The 15,594-nt window shown below is 40.3% G+C and overlaps 1 protein-coding gene across 1 annotated transcript; it reads left to right on the top strand.

Moving 5' to 3' along the window:
* The first annotated feature begins 11,842 nt into the window (after positions 1-11,842).
* LOC123266090 lies at positions 11,843-15,066 on the top strand. Its single transcript, XM_044730123.1, has 3 exons — positions 11,843-12,042; positions 13,288-13,476; positions 14,990-15,066. Exons 1-3 carry the CDS (start codon positions 11,895-11,897, stop codon positions 15,064-15,066), a joined length of 414 nt encoding a protein of 137 aa, XP_044586058.1. The 5' UTR covers positions 11,843-11,894.
* The last annotated feature ends 528 nt before the right edge of the window (positions 15,067-15,594 follow it).

Here is a 15,594-nt window from a genome sequence, read left to right as displayed (position 1 = left end):
ACGCACGAAGAAGCTGGTGAACAAAGCCAGACGGGTATATCAAAGGGAAAGGGACGAATTAGTTAAAAATACCCTAAGCGTCAAATACAGAACACTACGGAAACAATACTCGACAGACATAAAGCGGACGAGGGAAAGCAGCTGGCGGGACTTCGTTACGAAGAAAGGTAATCAAGAAAAGTGGGGTCCTATTTACAGAACCTGCGCAGAAAAAGTTAGAGTCAAAAGTGCAATGCGCACGCTAAATCGTAACGGAGCATCCACGGAAAACTTTAAGGAAACAGCCAGGTGTTTTCTCGAGACGCATATTGTAGACGATGACCAGGACAACGAAACCCCCGATCAGGAAAAGATTAGAGCCAACACAATTTTACTACCTGACACCGCGGACGCCGAACCGTTCACCCCGCGCGAACTGGACAAGGTCTTAAAAACACTGAAAAACAAGAAGGCCCCGGGGCCGGACTTAATAGAAAACGAGGTAGTTAAACGCGCAGGGGTTATCCTTCGCGAACAGTTTTTAGAGTTATATAATGCTTGCTTGGCGCTAGGAGCATTCCCAAAAGAGTGGAAGAAGGGGGCAATCATAATGTTAGTTAAAAGCACCGACAAAAACGCAAATGACCCTAAATCTTATCGGCCAATTTGCCTCCTTTCGGGTTTAGGTAAGGTGTTCGAGAAGCTCATCAAAGAGCGACTTACCACCACAGTCTTAGCGGAGGGAAACATTTCGAGCCGACAGTTTGGCTTCACAGCCAAAAAGTCGACGGAAGATGCAATTGTGGAGATGCGCCGATTGGTAGACTCTTCAGAGAAGAGACTGGTGGTCGGACTTCTCTTCGATATCTCTGGCGCTTTTGACAACGTGTGGTGGCCGTTAGTACTCGAGGGCCTCAAGGCCAGAGGCTGCCCTAGCAACATTTACGCGGTAATTCGGAATTACTTTGAGGACAGATCGGTCGCGCTGTCATGGGGTTTTGGTAGCGAATCGAAAACGCCGACGCGAGGGTGCCCTCAAGGATCAGTGCTAGGACCATTATTTTGGAACATCATGTTCGACGATCTCCTTAAGAGACTCGAATTGACAGAACACGGGAATAAATTTGTTGCGTTTGCTGACGATTTGCTCGTCTTAGTAGAAGGCTCTTCGAGAAAAGAAATAGAGCGTAATAGTCAAATAGTAGTAGATAAGATACTGGAGTGGTGCTGTTCCGCAAAGCTCGAGCTGTCGAAGTCGAAGACTAAAGCCATCTTCCTCAAGAACGAATTTGTACATCGCTGTCCACGTAAAGACAAAAAGAGCCCGTACCCCTATGAAGCAAAAGGACGACAGAGAAAGCCCAAATACGACAACAAACCGCCAAAAATAATGATAGGAGACTCCAAAGTCAAATTCAAATCAAGCGTTAGATACTTAGGGGTACACTTCGACGAGGGCCTCAAAGTGAACAATCACATTAAAACAAGGCGCGCGAAACTAAGTAGGGTATTCGGGCGCATGCGGCGTATTGCGCGGGCAGAATGGGGATTACGATACCCAGCTATGTCCACCATATACAAGGGTTTCTTTATGCCTGTCGTCACATATGCGGCGGCAGCTTGGAGTGACCGTTGCGATAGGGAGGACTGGAGACATCTTCGAGCACTTCAGCGTCAAGCGCTAATAACAACAACTACTGCCTACAGGACAGTTTCGCTTGACGGGATTTGCGTAGTCGCGGGTGCAGTGCCCATTCAGCTCGTAATAGACGAACGGTGCGCGCGATACAACCTCCGTATCGGCAAACAGGCTACCCTTGGAAACGTCACCGTGCAGCCAGATGCGGAGGATCGCCTTGTCACCCTTAGAACTGAAAACATACGTCGGTGGCAAGAACAATGGGATACATCAGAGAACGGCCGCGAAACTTAAGTCTTCTTTACAGACGTAGCAGAGCGTCTAACAAACAAATGGATCAGCCCTAACTTCTGGCTGACCCAAATCCTAACCGGCCACGGTTGCTTTAGAGAATACCAATACAAGTACGAACATACGGATAGTAGATTCTGCGACGAGTGTAGGGAGAATGGGTTAGGAGAAAGGGTCGACAACGTGGAGCACTTAATGCTTGAATGCCATGAGTACGAGCCTCAACGTGAGGTGCTCAAGGACATATGGGGTGGGAACACGGAGTGGGCGAGCGTTGCACGTGCGATTGCCACATCCCAAAGTAACTTCAAGCTTTTAAAAGGTTTCAGTAAAGTAGTAATGTGCTGCAAACTCCAAACCCAACTAGCTAACGAAAACGCGACTAGGGACGAGACTCAACAGACATCCACCTAGGTAGAGTCGGAGCGCCTAGGCACAAGCGATATGCTCCACACAATTGTGAGGACAGTATAAAGCTTTGGATGACTGCCGTAGAATAAGTTAGGGAAAATGACTACAAATAACACAAGTGCCCGGGCACCCTACATACGCAAACACTTACACGTAAAATCATACTTTACACACAACACATTACACAAACAACATGGTCTTCAATCGACTCCGCCTCCCCGTGGTCCCCGCTGGATACTGCTCATATTCTGTGGGTACATCTCGATGTGCCTACAGGGAATAAGTTGCCAGAAAAGTCGATGAGAGTTGCACACACTTACAGTTGTACGCAACTCTTGCAGCTGTTCAATGAATGTGTATAAACACAAGAGAGCGGCGGTTTTTCCTTGTTCGCGAACTGGGATATGTTCTCGCTAAGGTGGGGGTAGGATAAATATACGTGCGTGTATAGCTCTTTTGAGCCCAGGAAACGGCCTCTTCGGAGGTAGACGAAAGCCTCGCCATATATTCTTCTTCAAAAAACTGGACGAAGAATGGTGCTCATCATTACACCGCATCCCTTGTGCTACATCGGAGAGAAACAGTCAAGTGGTTGTTGAAGAAGCGATGGACACTGGAGCCGAAGGTGACGGAAAATCAGTCACTGAAGAAGAAAGTGAAACTATCACAACGGCAGAGACTGAATCCTTTGACCAAGATGGCCGCAACCTGAGGAAGTTGAAAAGAAAAATTCGTTCTCCCGAAGGCGGAGCTTTTCATACTCCCAAGAAGCTGAAAGACTTTGGACCTGGTCATCCCATCAAGAAGCAGAAAGTGGTTTATTTATTTATTTATTTATTTATTACTTATACATAGACCCAACAGCGATAGCCATTGACAGGGTCATTGAAATATATATACATTTGGCGCTAAGTGATACAGAAACGTATTTTTGTTATTCGATGAAACAATATTATAACGTATAGAAAGTGTTAAGCTACATAAGTAAAGATAATAATAAAATAAGCAATAATAATGATAATAACAATAAATGAAATAGTATAAGACAATAGTTTAAGGCTAAATTATATAAAAAAAAAAAAAAAAAGAAAAAATCTCAAGTATTATCTAAATCTATCAGACGTACATAAGTAATACGCGAGTGGGAATAAATATAGTTATTTATTTATTTACATGAACACAATTAACCATTGAACATATCGCTACTGACGCATAGATAGCAGAATGGATGCTAGAGCGTTCGTTGTCAAGGGTTGATTGAAACCAAATAGGTCAAGAGACTCACTAGAGCTGCTGATTAAAGTATTACAAGCCTGGGCTAATCTATATAAGGGTGCCGATTGGTCAAAGTTAGATCGGGTTGGCGGCAGATAAAACGTTGCATGAGATCTAAGGCTTCTATTCGGGATGTTTATCAGTGATTTCTCTAGGAGCTTTGAACAGTCTATGTGGTTTCGTAAGAGTCCCTTGACAAATAATACTGCGGCGACAACCCTCCTCTCCTCCAGAGACAGCATCCCAGTGTTTTTACATAACTCCATGTTATTCACACCAATCGTAGGATACTCTCCCATCATTCTAAACCACAAATACTTCAGGAATTTTCTCTGGACTCTCTCGATCTCGTGTATATTAATTTTGGCTGTTGGGGACCAAACGACCGACGCGTATTCAAGCTTGGGACGAACTAGCGAAGCATAGAGTACCTTGATGGCCTTTAGATTTTTAAAGTTTTTAGTATTTCTTATGACAAAGCCCAGTGTTTTTAGTGCACTATTGACTATATTCCTATAATGATCTTTAAAGGATAATCTGGAATCAAAAATAACCCCAAGGTCTCTACAGACTGTAACCCGTTCAAGTACTATTCCATTTAATTTGTAATTAAACACAGTAAGAGATCGTTTGCGACTGAAGGTCATGACTTTACATTTATGTTCATTTAAGGGCAACTTGTTTTCCTGACACCAGAGGGCCAATGCATCTAAATTTCGTTGGAGAAAGGAGCAGTCAGCTATAGAGTTAATTTGCAAGTAGTATTTTCCATCGTCAGCGAATAGCTCGAAATGACATGAGACAAAATCCGCGATCGGGTTAATGAAAATTATAAAGAGGAGGGGACCTAGGTTTGATCCTTGCGGGACTCCTGACGTGGAGACGTATTCATGAGAGCGATGTCCATTGAACATAACAATATTCCTACGATCGAACAGATAGTTTGCTAAAAGCCTCACCAGCGATTCTGGTAGGTCCAATTTCATCAAGCTTTTAATGAGAAGTACAGTGTCAACTTTGTCAAAAGCTTTAGAAAAGTCAGTTTCAACCACATCTACCTGGCTCCCAGCGGAGAGTGACTGGTGAATATATTGCGTGAAAGTTAATAAGTTGGTGACTGTTGATCGGCCCTTCAAAAAGCCATGCTGAACATCAGAGATGATCAAACTAGCTGCCAATAGAAGGTCATCATATAAGAGCAACTCGAGTATTTTTGCAAAAACTGATATTATGGATATCGGTCGATAGTTGTTGACCATCTTGTTATCCCCAGATTTTAAAATAGGGCAGACTTTTGCTACTTTCCATATGTTAGGCACTGTTCCAGCAATTAGGCAATAATTATATATAATATTAAGGGGTTTAACGAAACATCTTGCGCAGGACTTAACTACCGAACAAGGAATGCCGTCCATTCCAGTCGACACTTTATCGGGCAATTTGTTAATACAATTAGTTATACTTATATCGTCATACTGAGTTCGATTACCAAATAAAATCGGACGATTGGTTTGGCTGGCTATTAGATTATTAACGTCCTCCGGTATCGAGGGGTCACGCGGTGAAAAAACATTACTAAAGTAATTCGCGAAGTGAAATGCTATCTCTTCTGGGTTGGGACTTGTACTGTTAATTGTAACAAAGCTGGTTGGGTACTGATTCTGACTTTTTTTGTAATTAATAAAATTCCAGAAGCTTTTCGGTTTGTTAAAGAGATTTATCTCGGCTTCGCGCTGGTAGTTGGAGTACGCTGCTTTAACTCTAGTTTTTAGTGACAATCTTAGGCCGTTATATTGGAGCCTGAGATATTCACTAGGATTTTTCCTATACTTAGTCCTGATTTTTTCTTTTAGTTTTAAGTCACTCACTATTTCACTCGTGAACCAAGGGGGATAATTGGTAGATTGATATGGCCTAGGCTTACGTTTCGGGACTGCCTTATCCAGGGCTCCGTATAATGTCATATAAAACAAGTCACCCATAGATTCTACAGACTCTGCGTTATTTAAAATGGACCAATCAATACGATCGAGCTCCCACATTAGTGTATGCTTATCAAAGCGATGGAAATTGTATTTAGACATGGGAATTTTTGGTGGCAACTTGAAGCGATCTGTTAGGAACTGAAGAGAGATGGTAAGGGCAGGATGATAAGAATCAATGGGTACGATAGGACTGTTGTTCAGTTCAACAAAGCAGTCAACCGTGGCAAACACAAGATCGAGAAGACGACCATTGCTGTTAAGTATGGTATTAAGTTGGTTCAAGTTATAAAAAGCTGCAAATGCATATAACAGCTCGGCCTTAGCAGAGTATTGTTCGGACATATGATATTGATGGAAATGAGGAGAGTTGAAGTCGCCTACGATGATCAGTGCTTCAGCATCTAAATTGCGATCAGAAGACAGGACTTCAAAGAGATCTGAGTAGTATTGTGCACTCATGTCAGGTGGTACATAGATAGCAATAACTGTGGTCTTAGGATGTGTACCAAAGATAACACCTGCTAGATCAAATTGTGGGAATTCATTGACTATTGTACTAAAATCTATAGGGCTCGCATTAAGGCACACCTCACAAGCAATAAGCACGCCACCACCAGATCTCCTGAACTCACTTCTTCTGTCACATCTGAAAACAGAGTATAGATTAGAATCGAAAAGCTCAGAAGAATTAACAGTAATATTTAACCAGGTTTCAGAAAAAATATAGATATTATACTCAATAGTTGCAGTGTTACAAAAAATAGAATTAAGTTTAGATTTTAACCCACGGACATTTTGATAGTAGATAGAGAAGAGTTTAAACGTTGAGTTTAATATTATTGATTTGTTATTCCCGGCGTCTCCTGAAGAGCTGTTCCACGTTGACGACTGACTACGACCGGCTTTCCATTCTTGGTCACTACTCGAAGACCAGACTCTCCCGCTGCTGTTCTGCTCCTGAGTTGGACTACCGCAGCTCTCTGCTGCTCGCGTTGCAGGGGTGTTCTGTCGTTTGAGATTGAGATTTGACTTAGAGCAGGTGGCAGAAAATTCATGCGTTTCATTTCCACGAATTTCTGAATGAAGACATCAACTTGATTAGGATAATTAAACCTAACTTTTAGCGGCCTTGGTTGCTGTAAGGCCGGAGAGTATTTACCTAGACGGTACATGTCCATCACAGAAAAATCAACTTGTAGACTGGTGCTTAGTTGGGTAACAGAGTTTTGATCAGCCACTCTTCTAGCATCTAGGTCATTATCTTTCGATTCTGTAACACCAAACAGTATTGCGTTACTGCGCCTGTGTACACGATCTTCTACTTCTTTTAGAATGTCTGACTCCATAGTACTGATACTGGCTGTTAAGTTATCTTTCAATGCCTTAATGTCAGTACTGTTATTATCAATTTGGATATAGGCTTGATCAATCTGTTTGTGAATAACCTGGTTGTCTAATTCAACTGCTGTAAGTCTGTCACCCAGCTTATCTGACAATTCCTGAACCTTTGTTTGTAACGCATCAACACTGTCCTTTACTGGATCGAGGACTTTAGCAGAGTCCGCGTGTAATGCTTTTCTCAATTCTTCATTTTCAGTGCGAAAGATCTCTCTAATATCCTCAAGTGAATAAGCCTTCTTGACACCACAGCATTTTTGGAAACCACCACTCGGCAACACAGTCTGACTTCGAGCACAGCCAGGATGATAAAAGGTAGAGCACTTGTTACAGGCATCAGGTGGTTAAGGATTTTCCACAAAACTCTGATGAACAGAACAAGAAGCCAGGCTGGGAAAAGGTGCAGTCCAGAAAGGACATGAAGAAGAAACGCAGGAAACTGCCCCCAGAAAAACCTCTGGTGCCTTCACCGAAGCCGAACCAGAAGAACAGCAATGAGACCGGAGGCACTTATTATCCGTCCAGCGAACAAAGATAAGTATTCTGAAACACTTACACGGATCAAGGCGGACGTTCGCCCGGATCAGGTCCGCAACACAGTCGAGAAGATACGCAGGACCGCGACAGGGAACATTCTCATCACGCTGTCGAAAGGCAGTAGTGATAGAGGTAAAGACCTGCAGAAGACTATCGCGGGAATACTTAAGGAACACGCAAATGTCATTAGTACAGGACCTGAAGAAGACCTGGAAATTCGCGATATTGACGATACTACAACTAAAGATGATATTCTAACAGCTTTACAAGAGGCAGCTGAAAACGATTGTGGTATAACAGTAGAGGCCAATTTTTTTTAATTTATATCTTTTTGTAAAGAAATAAGAAATTTTTTTTTCTTAATAGTCTTATGAACGTGGACTTGGCGCGATTTTTTTTTACAGTAAAACTGTTTTTGTTCAGATTTTAGTATTTTTTGTAATTATAATAAAAATTTACAATTAGTACCAACTTAAATCTCGCGTTGGCTGCATTTTTTATAGCAAACTATCCTCTTGAAGCTACAGTTTATGTAAGAACAATTCCAGCGCACCCTGGCGAATGTAGATGCAAGCTGTGAAATATATTTTTTTAACTGAAGTTTCCCATCTATTGGAAGATTACCATGCATTCTCGAATTATTTAGTCTGTGGCATGTCACTTTTTACATAGAAAAAAAGTCAGGATCGAAATTTTTGAGCTTGCTATAGTTTGTGCTGATAAAATTTAATAATTTCAAGTAGATTAATTATTATAATTGAATATAATTAATTAATATCAGTAAAATAGAGCATGAATTACTGTTATAATATAAAATTTAGGAACAAGAAGTACCGTAGAATTAAATAAAATTTTGCAACCTCAAAATACCGTTCTGCTTACAGTAAACATAGTCGGTAGTCTGGCGCTCCGTTTACAACGGATTTGAACGGAACTTGGCGCCAGATTCTACCGAATCTGTGGATAACGCCCATCATGCCGGCACAAGCAGATGCCCAGTATACCAAGAGGTACTCAAGACGATAACTGATAAACGAAAATGAGAATACTGCAGCTAAACATCAACCACTGTGAGGCAGCACATGATTTGCTCATGCAGACAGTACGTGAACAGAAGCTCGACCTTGTGCTTATATCGGAACCGCATAAACCCCTCCCCGGCCAACCTGACTGCACCAAAAAAGCTGTCATATGGTCCTGTCGCAAGCTCCCCTTCCAGAGTGTCGTTAACAATGGCAGCGCCGGCTTTGTAGCAGCATCGGTAGATAACATCCGCTTTTACAGCTGCTACGCACTATCTAGCCTCACTATTGTTGAATTCATGGACTTTCTGGATCGACTGACGGAGGACGCGAAGCATTACTACCCAGTGGCAATAGCTGGAGACTTCAACGCCTGGGCAGTGGAATGGGGCAGCAAACACACCAACGCTCGAGGTAAAGAACTACTGGAAGCCTTTTCTACGTTAGATGTAGTATTGTTAAACAGCGGCGATGCGCCGACGTACACTAAAAGAATCCTAGAGGACCGGCTAAGAAACTTGACATCGTTGGGTGGAAGGTGAAATCCTTTGACCCAGGTGCTCTATCAGCTGCCCTAAATAGTGAACCGCTTACTACTGGATCTGCAGAAGAAATGACCAAGGACTTGATGAAGAGAGTGACCCAGGCTTGCGACACCTGCATGCCCCGTAAACGGGGCATGAACCAAAGACCTTCGGTGCACTGGTGGAACGAACACATCAGCTTCCTACGGAAAGAGTGTCTCAAGAAAAGAAGAATATCTCAGCGTGGTTATCGGCGGCCTGACTCAGCGGAACTAGTCACAGAATACAAGAAAGCTCGTCGAAATTTAAACAAAAACATCAAGGATAGCAAGAAGAACTGCTGGAAAGAGCTAATCAACGAGGTGGACAAAGACTTGTGGGGTAGACCTTACAAGGTAGTCATGGCACACCTGAAATATCAGCCAATGCCGTCTCCTACGTGTCCTCAACTCTTACAGAAGATCGTGACTGCGCTGTTTCCACGACAGCGCGTTTTCAACTATCTGTTGGCACAGGACGAACTGAATGATATTCCACCTGTCACGAAAGAAGAAGTGATGGAAGCTTGTAACCGCGTCGGGAATAATAAAGCACCGGGATTGGACGGAATCCCTAAGATTGCCTTGAAAACATCTATTAAAGCAGCGCCAGCGTTATTCCTCGACGTCTACAACATCTGCTTGAAGGAAGGGATTATTCCTCGGAAGTGGAAACAACAACGGCTGGTACTACTTCCTAAAGGGAAAAAGCCACCGGAAGAACCGTCATCTTATCGTCCACTCTGCATGCTGGATACAGCCGGTAAGATACTAGAACGTATAATCCACCAAAGGATAGAAGCAGTTGTTGATCCACTCTTAGCAGACAATCAGTACGGATTTCGGAAAGGACGATCAACCCTGGACGCGATCAACCTGGTTGTCGGTATAGCCAAAGACGCAATCGCCGGTACCAGATGGAAGAGGGGAACGAAGAAATATTGCCTGGTGGCAACTTTAGACATCAAACATGCCTTCAACTCCACCAACTGGAATTGCATCATGCAAGCCCTTCAAGAGATGAAGGTACCAGGATACCTACGAAGGATAGTCGCTAGCTACTTCACAGATAGAGTCCTGAGATATGACACGAAGAATGGTCCAAAGGAGTATGATGTTACTGGAGGTGTACCGCAGGGTTCTGTTCTCGGTCCACTTCTCTGGAATGTCATGTACAACGGATTGCTGAGACTGAAACTACCAAGAAATGTCAAACTGGTAGCGTACGCGGACGACGTAGCCGTAGTAGTCGTCGCCAAGCATCTTGATGAGATAAAACATATGTTCGCTATCACATTTGAGCGAATTAACCAGTGGATGGACACAGTAAATCTACAACTGGCTAAACAGAAGACCGAGGCTGTACTTATCACTAGCAGAAAAGTGGTGGAAACGATCAATCTAAACGTCGGAGACCAAGAAATCACATCCCAACCATTCATTCGATATCTGGGAGTGATGCTCGATGCCCGACTTAACTTCAAACAACAAGTTGAACACGTGACCGCCAAAGCATCAGCAGTAGTAGCTAACCTAGTACGATTGATGCCCAACATCGGTGGCCCGAAGCAGACAAGGAGGTCATTGCTATCATCAGTAGTTACATCGGTCCTCACATATGGTATATCCATTTGGGCCGACGCACTTGAGATCCAAGAATCATGGAAGAAAGCATGTCCAGTTTACCGACTGAGCGCGCTAAGAGTAGCCAGCGCCTTTCGAACAATATCAGAGGAAGCAGTGTGTGTCATTTCTGGAACTTTGCCGCTCAGAGTCCTAGCTGAGGAAAGACGGAACCTTTACCAACAAAAGAGGACAACCACACTAAGTGCCGAGGAACTCAGAGCTCAAGAACGGCAGAACAGCATCGCACGATGGCAATCGCAGTGGGACGCCACGGCAACAGGGAGATGGACACACCGTCTCATACCGAAGATCGACGTTTGGCTAAACCGAAATCATGGCGAGGTCAATTACTATCTGACGCAGTTGTTGTCAGGACATGGATGTTTTCGGACGTATCTTTACCGCTTCAAGCATGATGATTCACTGGAGTGCCCGTCATGCCCAGGAATCAATGCAGACGCGGAGCTCGATTTCTTTGAGTGCCCAGGATTTTACCCACAGCGAGATGAGCTGGAGATGATCCTAAAGAAGAAAATCCAACCAGAGACAATAGTAGAAGCAATTTTGTCATCAAGAGCCTCCTGGAACGCCATCAGCACATTTGCAACAGAAGTCCTCATAGACTTGTGTTCCATCGAAAGAAGAAGAGCAAATGACAACAACTAGAAGAAAGGTAAAATAACACCTCAGCTACCAGAAGAAAGAGCAGTAGCTAGATCCTCCCCTCACGAAGTAATGCCTAACGGCGGTTTCCATGAGGGATTAGGGAAAAGAGGAAAAGGGGTTTAGGGTTTAGTGGGTAGGGGCGCTAGCGTCGAGTTTTAGTATGACACTGCGTCGAGTCGCCACATATCCAGGCAAAACAACTATGCCTAGAATCCGTAAAAAGGATTCCCCCCCCTTAAAAAAAAAAAAAAAAAAAACACACGCACACACGCACACACACTTCATCGTCTCAATTGAGTACAAAAATTTTTAAATTGAGAAATTTTAAATTGAGAAATTTACATTGGTTTAGTTAAATTTTGCTAGATTGAAGACAATAAAATCCAATATTTATATTATTATTATTTTTAATATTCTATTTAAGCCATTCCACTTATAAATACTATTTTATAGAAAAATTACTAGAAACACAAAATTCATCGTTCCGAGATTACTTGGCTGTCATGAGCTTGAAATCTTGTCAGCGAGGCCAAATCGAAAACCGTGCAAAATTGTCAAAAATCAGTGATTTGAACGCCCAACTTAAGACAAAACAAATTACTCCGATGCAATTTTTGGAATTTGCCACAAATTTAGTTCTCGGTGATGAAGGTAATTAAAAAATTTTAAAAACGGTTGACCTTGTAAGCCATCCCTGAAATTTCTCGCCAAGCTCGAGTTCAAAACAGTCGAGAAATAATATTTTTGTAAGTTTTGAGTTCTTGAAACTCAAAAACACAATTCTTACACTATTCTGAGCTCTTCGAGTGGTTCTGAGAAAGAATTGTGATCTGATAAAAATTAAAAAATTGTGTTAAAAACCATGTTTTTTTGATTTAAAAAAAAAAATAACAATAAAATAACAATCAACCGATTTCAATGTGGTTTGCGGCAATATATCAACGTCGTTTTCTAAGTAAAAAGCTGATTGGATCATAGAATCTATGAAACAAAGGTGTTGAAGTAATTCCAGAAAAATTACTTTTAGAAAATTAGAAAAATTATAATTTTTGAGTTTTCTTCAAAATCTACAGCGCTGATTCGGTTTAAATTCACAAAATATCTAATCCCAGCAAGGCCCTTTTTAGATGCTACAAACTGCTTTTTAATCGGACACTCCATTTCAAAGTTATGAAATGTTTATACGTTTACACACACACACACACACACACACACACACACACACACACACAAACACACACATACACGCGCGCGGATATACGGCCCATCACCAAAATAGCCAGAATAGCTTCCTAAGACCTCAGAACGCGGAGAACTGATGAGAACTAAATTTTCGAAAATAAGCGTGAAACCAATAACTTTCCCATTTTTCGAAAATCATTCATTTTTATTGCGGGAAGTTACGAATAAAAAGACAATTAGTAAAATTTTAACCGTACATGTTATACGCCTTTAAGATTTTCGAGCTCTAAGATCGACTTTTCATCCAGTATTTCATATATATAAATATACTGGCAATAATAATAATATTTTTATCCTGGATTGAAAAACTGGACCTTAATAACCCTATGGGAAAGTCCCAAATTACAGGGGAAATTAGACTTTTTAAGAGATTTTTCAGAGAATTATTTCCACAAGGATTCCTATAAATAGTTTTAATAATTCTGAAAAACTATTCTGGCAGAGTCCCAAATCTTGCAAAAAATCTGACTTTCTAAGTCGAATGAAGAGTTTTTCTGAGTTAATAAGACTTTTTCGGACTTTTAAGAAAAAAAAAACTTTGTGAACTATTATTCGTATTTATTAAAATTTGTTTATAGTTATTTCAGATAAATTTTTCCACAAGGGAGGAATGGCATGTAGGATCAACTGTTTTACTAATTTTTTCATATATAGTTGTACCTAAAAGAACCTGTGAAAATCAAGCAGGCCCAAGCAAAGAGGCGAATGATCAGACAGGACAAAACGATGAAGAAGTAGAAGAAGAATTTTATGACAGTAGTGATGACGATAGTGTCGTTGCTGAAGAAATACAGGAGGAAGTTATAACTGTGAAGAAGTGGATCATTACAAAAATTGAGGAAGGTTAATAATAATAATAAGATATATTTACACTAATAAAAAAATACTTAATTTAAAAAATAGTTATTTTCGATACATATGCGCAAAGGTAGGGATTTAGACGGCTTGAAGAGACGTCAGAAATTTGAGGTTATGGGCGCATTCTTATCAAGACCGAGTTATGTAATCAGAGGAGCGTAGCGATTTTTATCCGAGCACACGGGAAGAACAAGATGATACTGAATATCATCCCAGATTATACTGAGTGAAAAAAAAATTTCAGATAGTGGCTAGTATAATTCAGATTACAATGAGATTTTTCTGGTTACTATCTGAAATTTTTTTCACCACAGATATCACTGAGCATAATCTGGGATGATACCCTGTGTCATCTAGTTCTTTTCGTGTAGAAGACTCTTGAATCAAGTATAAAATTTTATTACATAAAAAATAAATATTTTTGGACTTAAATAATCTCCTTGAATAGAAAATAAAATTTTTCTTTAGTTCAGAAAAAAAATTAAAAGAAAAAATTATTATTAAAAAGTTGACTTTTTTTGCTATGTACAATTGGATAATAATAACTTATTATCGTTCAATTTTTCTGAAAAATTTATATTCTAATTTTTCTGGTAGCATATTTGTCGGTAGCACGTGAGGTAGGACAAAAGCCCAAGTACCTGCTCACTCCATGTATTTGTATATCTATATTCACAAATGCAGATATACAAATACATGGAGTGAAAAAATAGTATATTACACACCTAAGGAAGTAAAATAAGAAATGTCTCAGATTACATGTAATTGTTGGCCGAGGTGAAGCCGAGGTCAATAAACATGTGATTTGAGGCTTTCTTATTTACTTCCCGTGGAGTGTATACTATTTTTTTGCTCGACGAAGGCAGGAAGCGGCAGCTTTGTTTAGCGCAGCGGTCCGAAAGTTGACGCTTTCTGTCCGTCGAGCAAAAAAATGTTTTGAAAAAATTTTACGTTAACGTCTTCATGTCCGTCGCTGATTTTGTATGTACCAACGATTACTCCCAAAAAAATGTATCTATCGAGGTCGGTCTTTTTTTTATTAGTATCAGAATTTGATAAACTTGTGCCGTATTTCAAACCAGTAGCGAATCTAGTTTGCGAATTTTTTTTTAAACTAATTTTTAATAAAATTCACTATGAAACACACGTACAAAAAGAAAAAAACTTTTCTTATTTCTTTGACATCAAAACTATTGCGTCACTCAATCAAGCTAGATTTTTTTATACTGCGTTCGTATATTACAATAAAATGAGCACTACTGTTTAAAAAAATTGTAGAATACTCTGTAAGAAATTATTAAATTATTTTTTTTTAATTAATTACACAATTTAATTTTTCTTAAAAAATCAATGAATGTTGTCAGGTGTGCACTTTTGGATTTTCCTAACTTTATTTATATTTTTAAAAAAATGTACTGTCAAAAAAAATTTATCACAAAAGTTGACTAAGACATTACTACTTATTGGCGTGTATTTATTATAATTATAAAAATTACAGCTATCTCATCATATGGAGAAGATGGAAAAGAAAAAAGAATTGTAAAAAAAAACAAAGAAAGAAGAGAACGTCATTGACAATGAAAGCCTAGATGAGACGTTTAGTGAAGTAAGAGCGTTCGAAGAAGAAATAATGCCAATTGACGAGGCCGTGATTGGATCGGACCATTCCTATTATTTAAGTAAAGAAAAAGAAGGTACATTTTCAGTCATAAATCAAATATATCGGTGATTCTCTGTAAGGACGTCTTAAATCTGTACAAAATTGTCCGATCAAGTTATTTTTGATTTTATTAGAAAAAAAATTAACAAAGGCTACAAAACTATCAGCTTAATCATAATAAATGAACAGCCGATTTAATTTTTGCTTTTTCGATATTTGTGTACCTTTTGCCATATAACATGACAGCCTGATAGACCTGACCATGCCTGTTCATGTATGATCAGGCCTGAAATAAGACATGATTATGCCTGTCCATATCTGTTCATGTCTGATCAGGCCTGTCCATGTCTGACGGGTTAAATACGCTCAGGCCTGATCATACCTGTCCATGCCTGTCATGCCTGTCCATGCATAGAAAATTTAATTAAATTTACCCTATATAG

Source organism: Cotesia glomerata, linkage group LG5, assembly GCF_020080835.1.
Source record: "Cotesia glomerata isolate CgM1 linkage group LG5, MPM_Cglom_v2.3, whole genome shotgun sequence".
Taxonomy (NCBI): Eukaryota; Metazoa; Arthropoda; class Insecta; order Hymenoptera; family Braconidae; genus Cotesia; species Cotesia glomerata.
Note: the sequence above shows the minus strand (reverse complement) of the source record. Positions and strands in the feature narration are given on the sequence as shown.

Coding starts and splice junctions, on each gene's coding strand:
- LOC123266090 (XM_044730123.1), top strand. CDS start 11,895: ATGAGCTTGAAATCTTGTCAGCGAGGCCAAATCGAAAACCGTGCAAAA. Junction 12,043..13,287: donor TTTAGTTCTCGGTGATGAAG/GTAATTAAAAAA, acceptor TTTCATATATAG/TTGTACCTAAAAGAACCTGT. Junction 13,477..14,989: donor CATTACAAAAATTGAGGAAG/GTTAATAATAAT, acceptor TAAAAATTACAG/CTATCTCATCATATGGAGAA.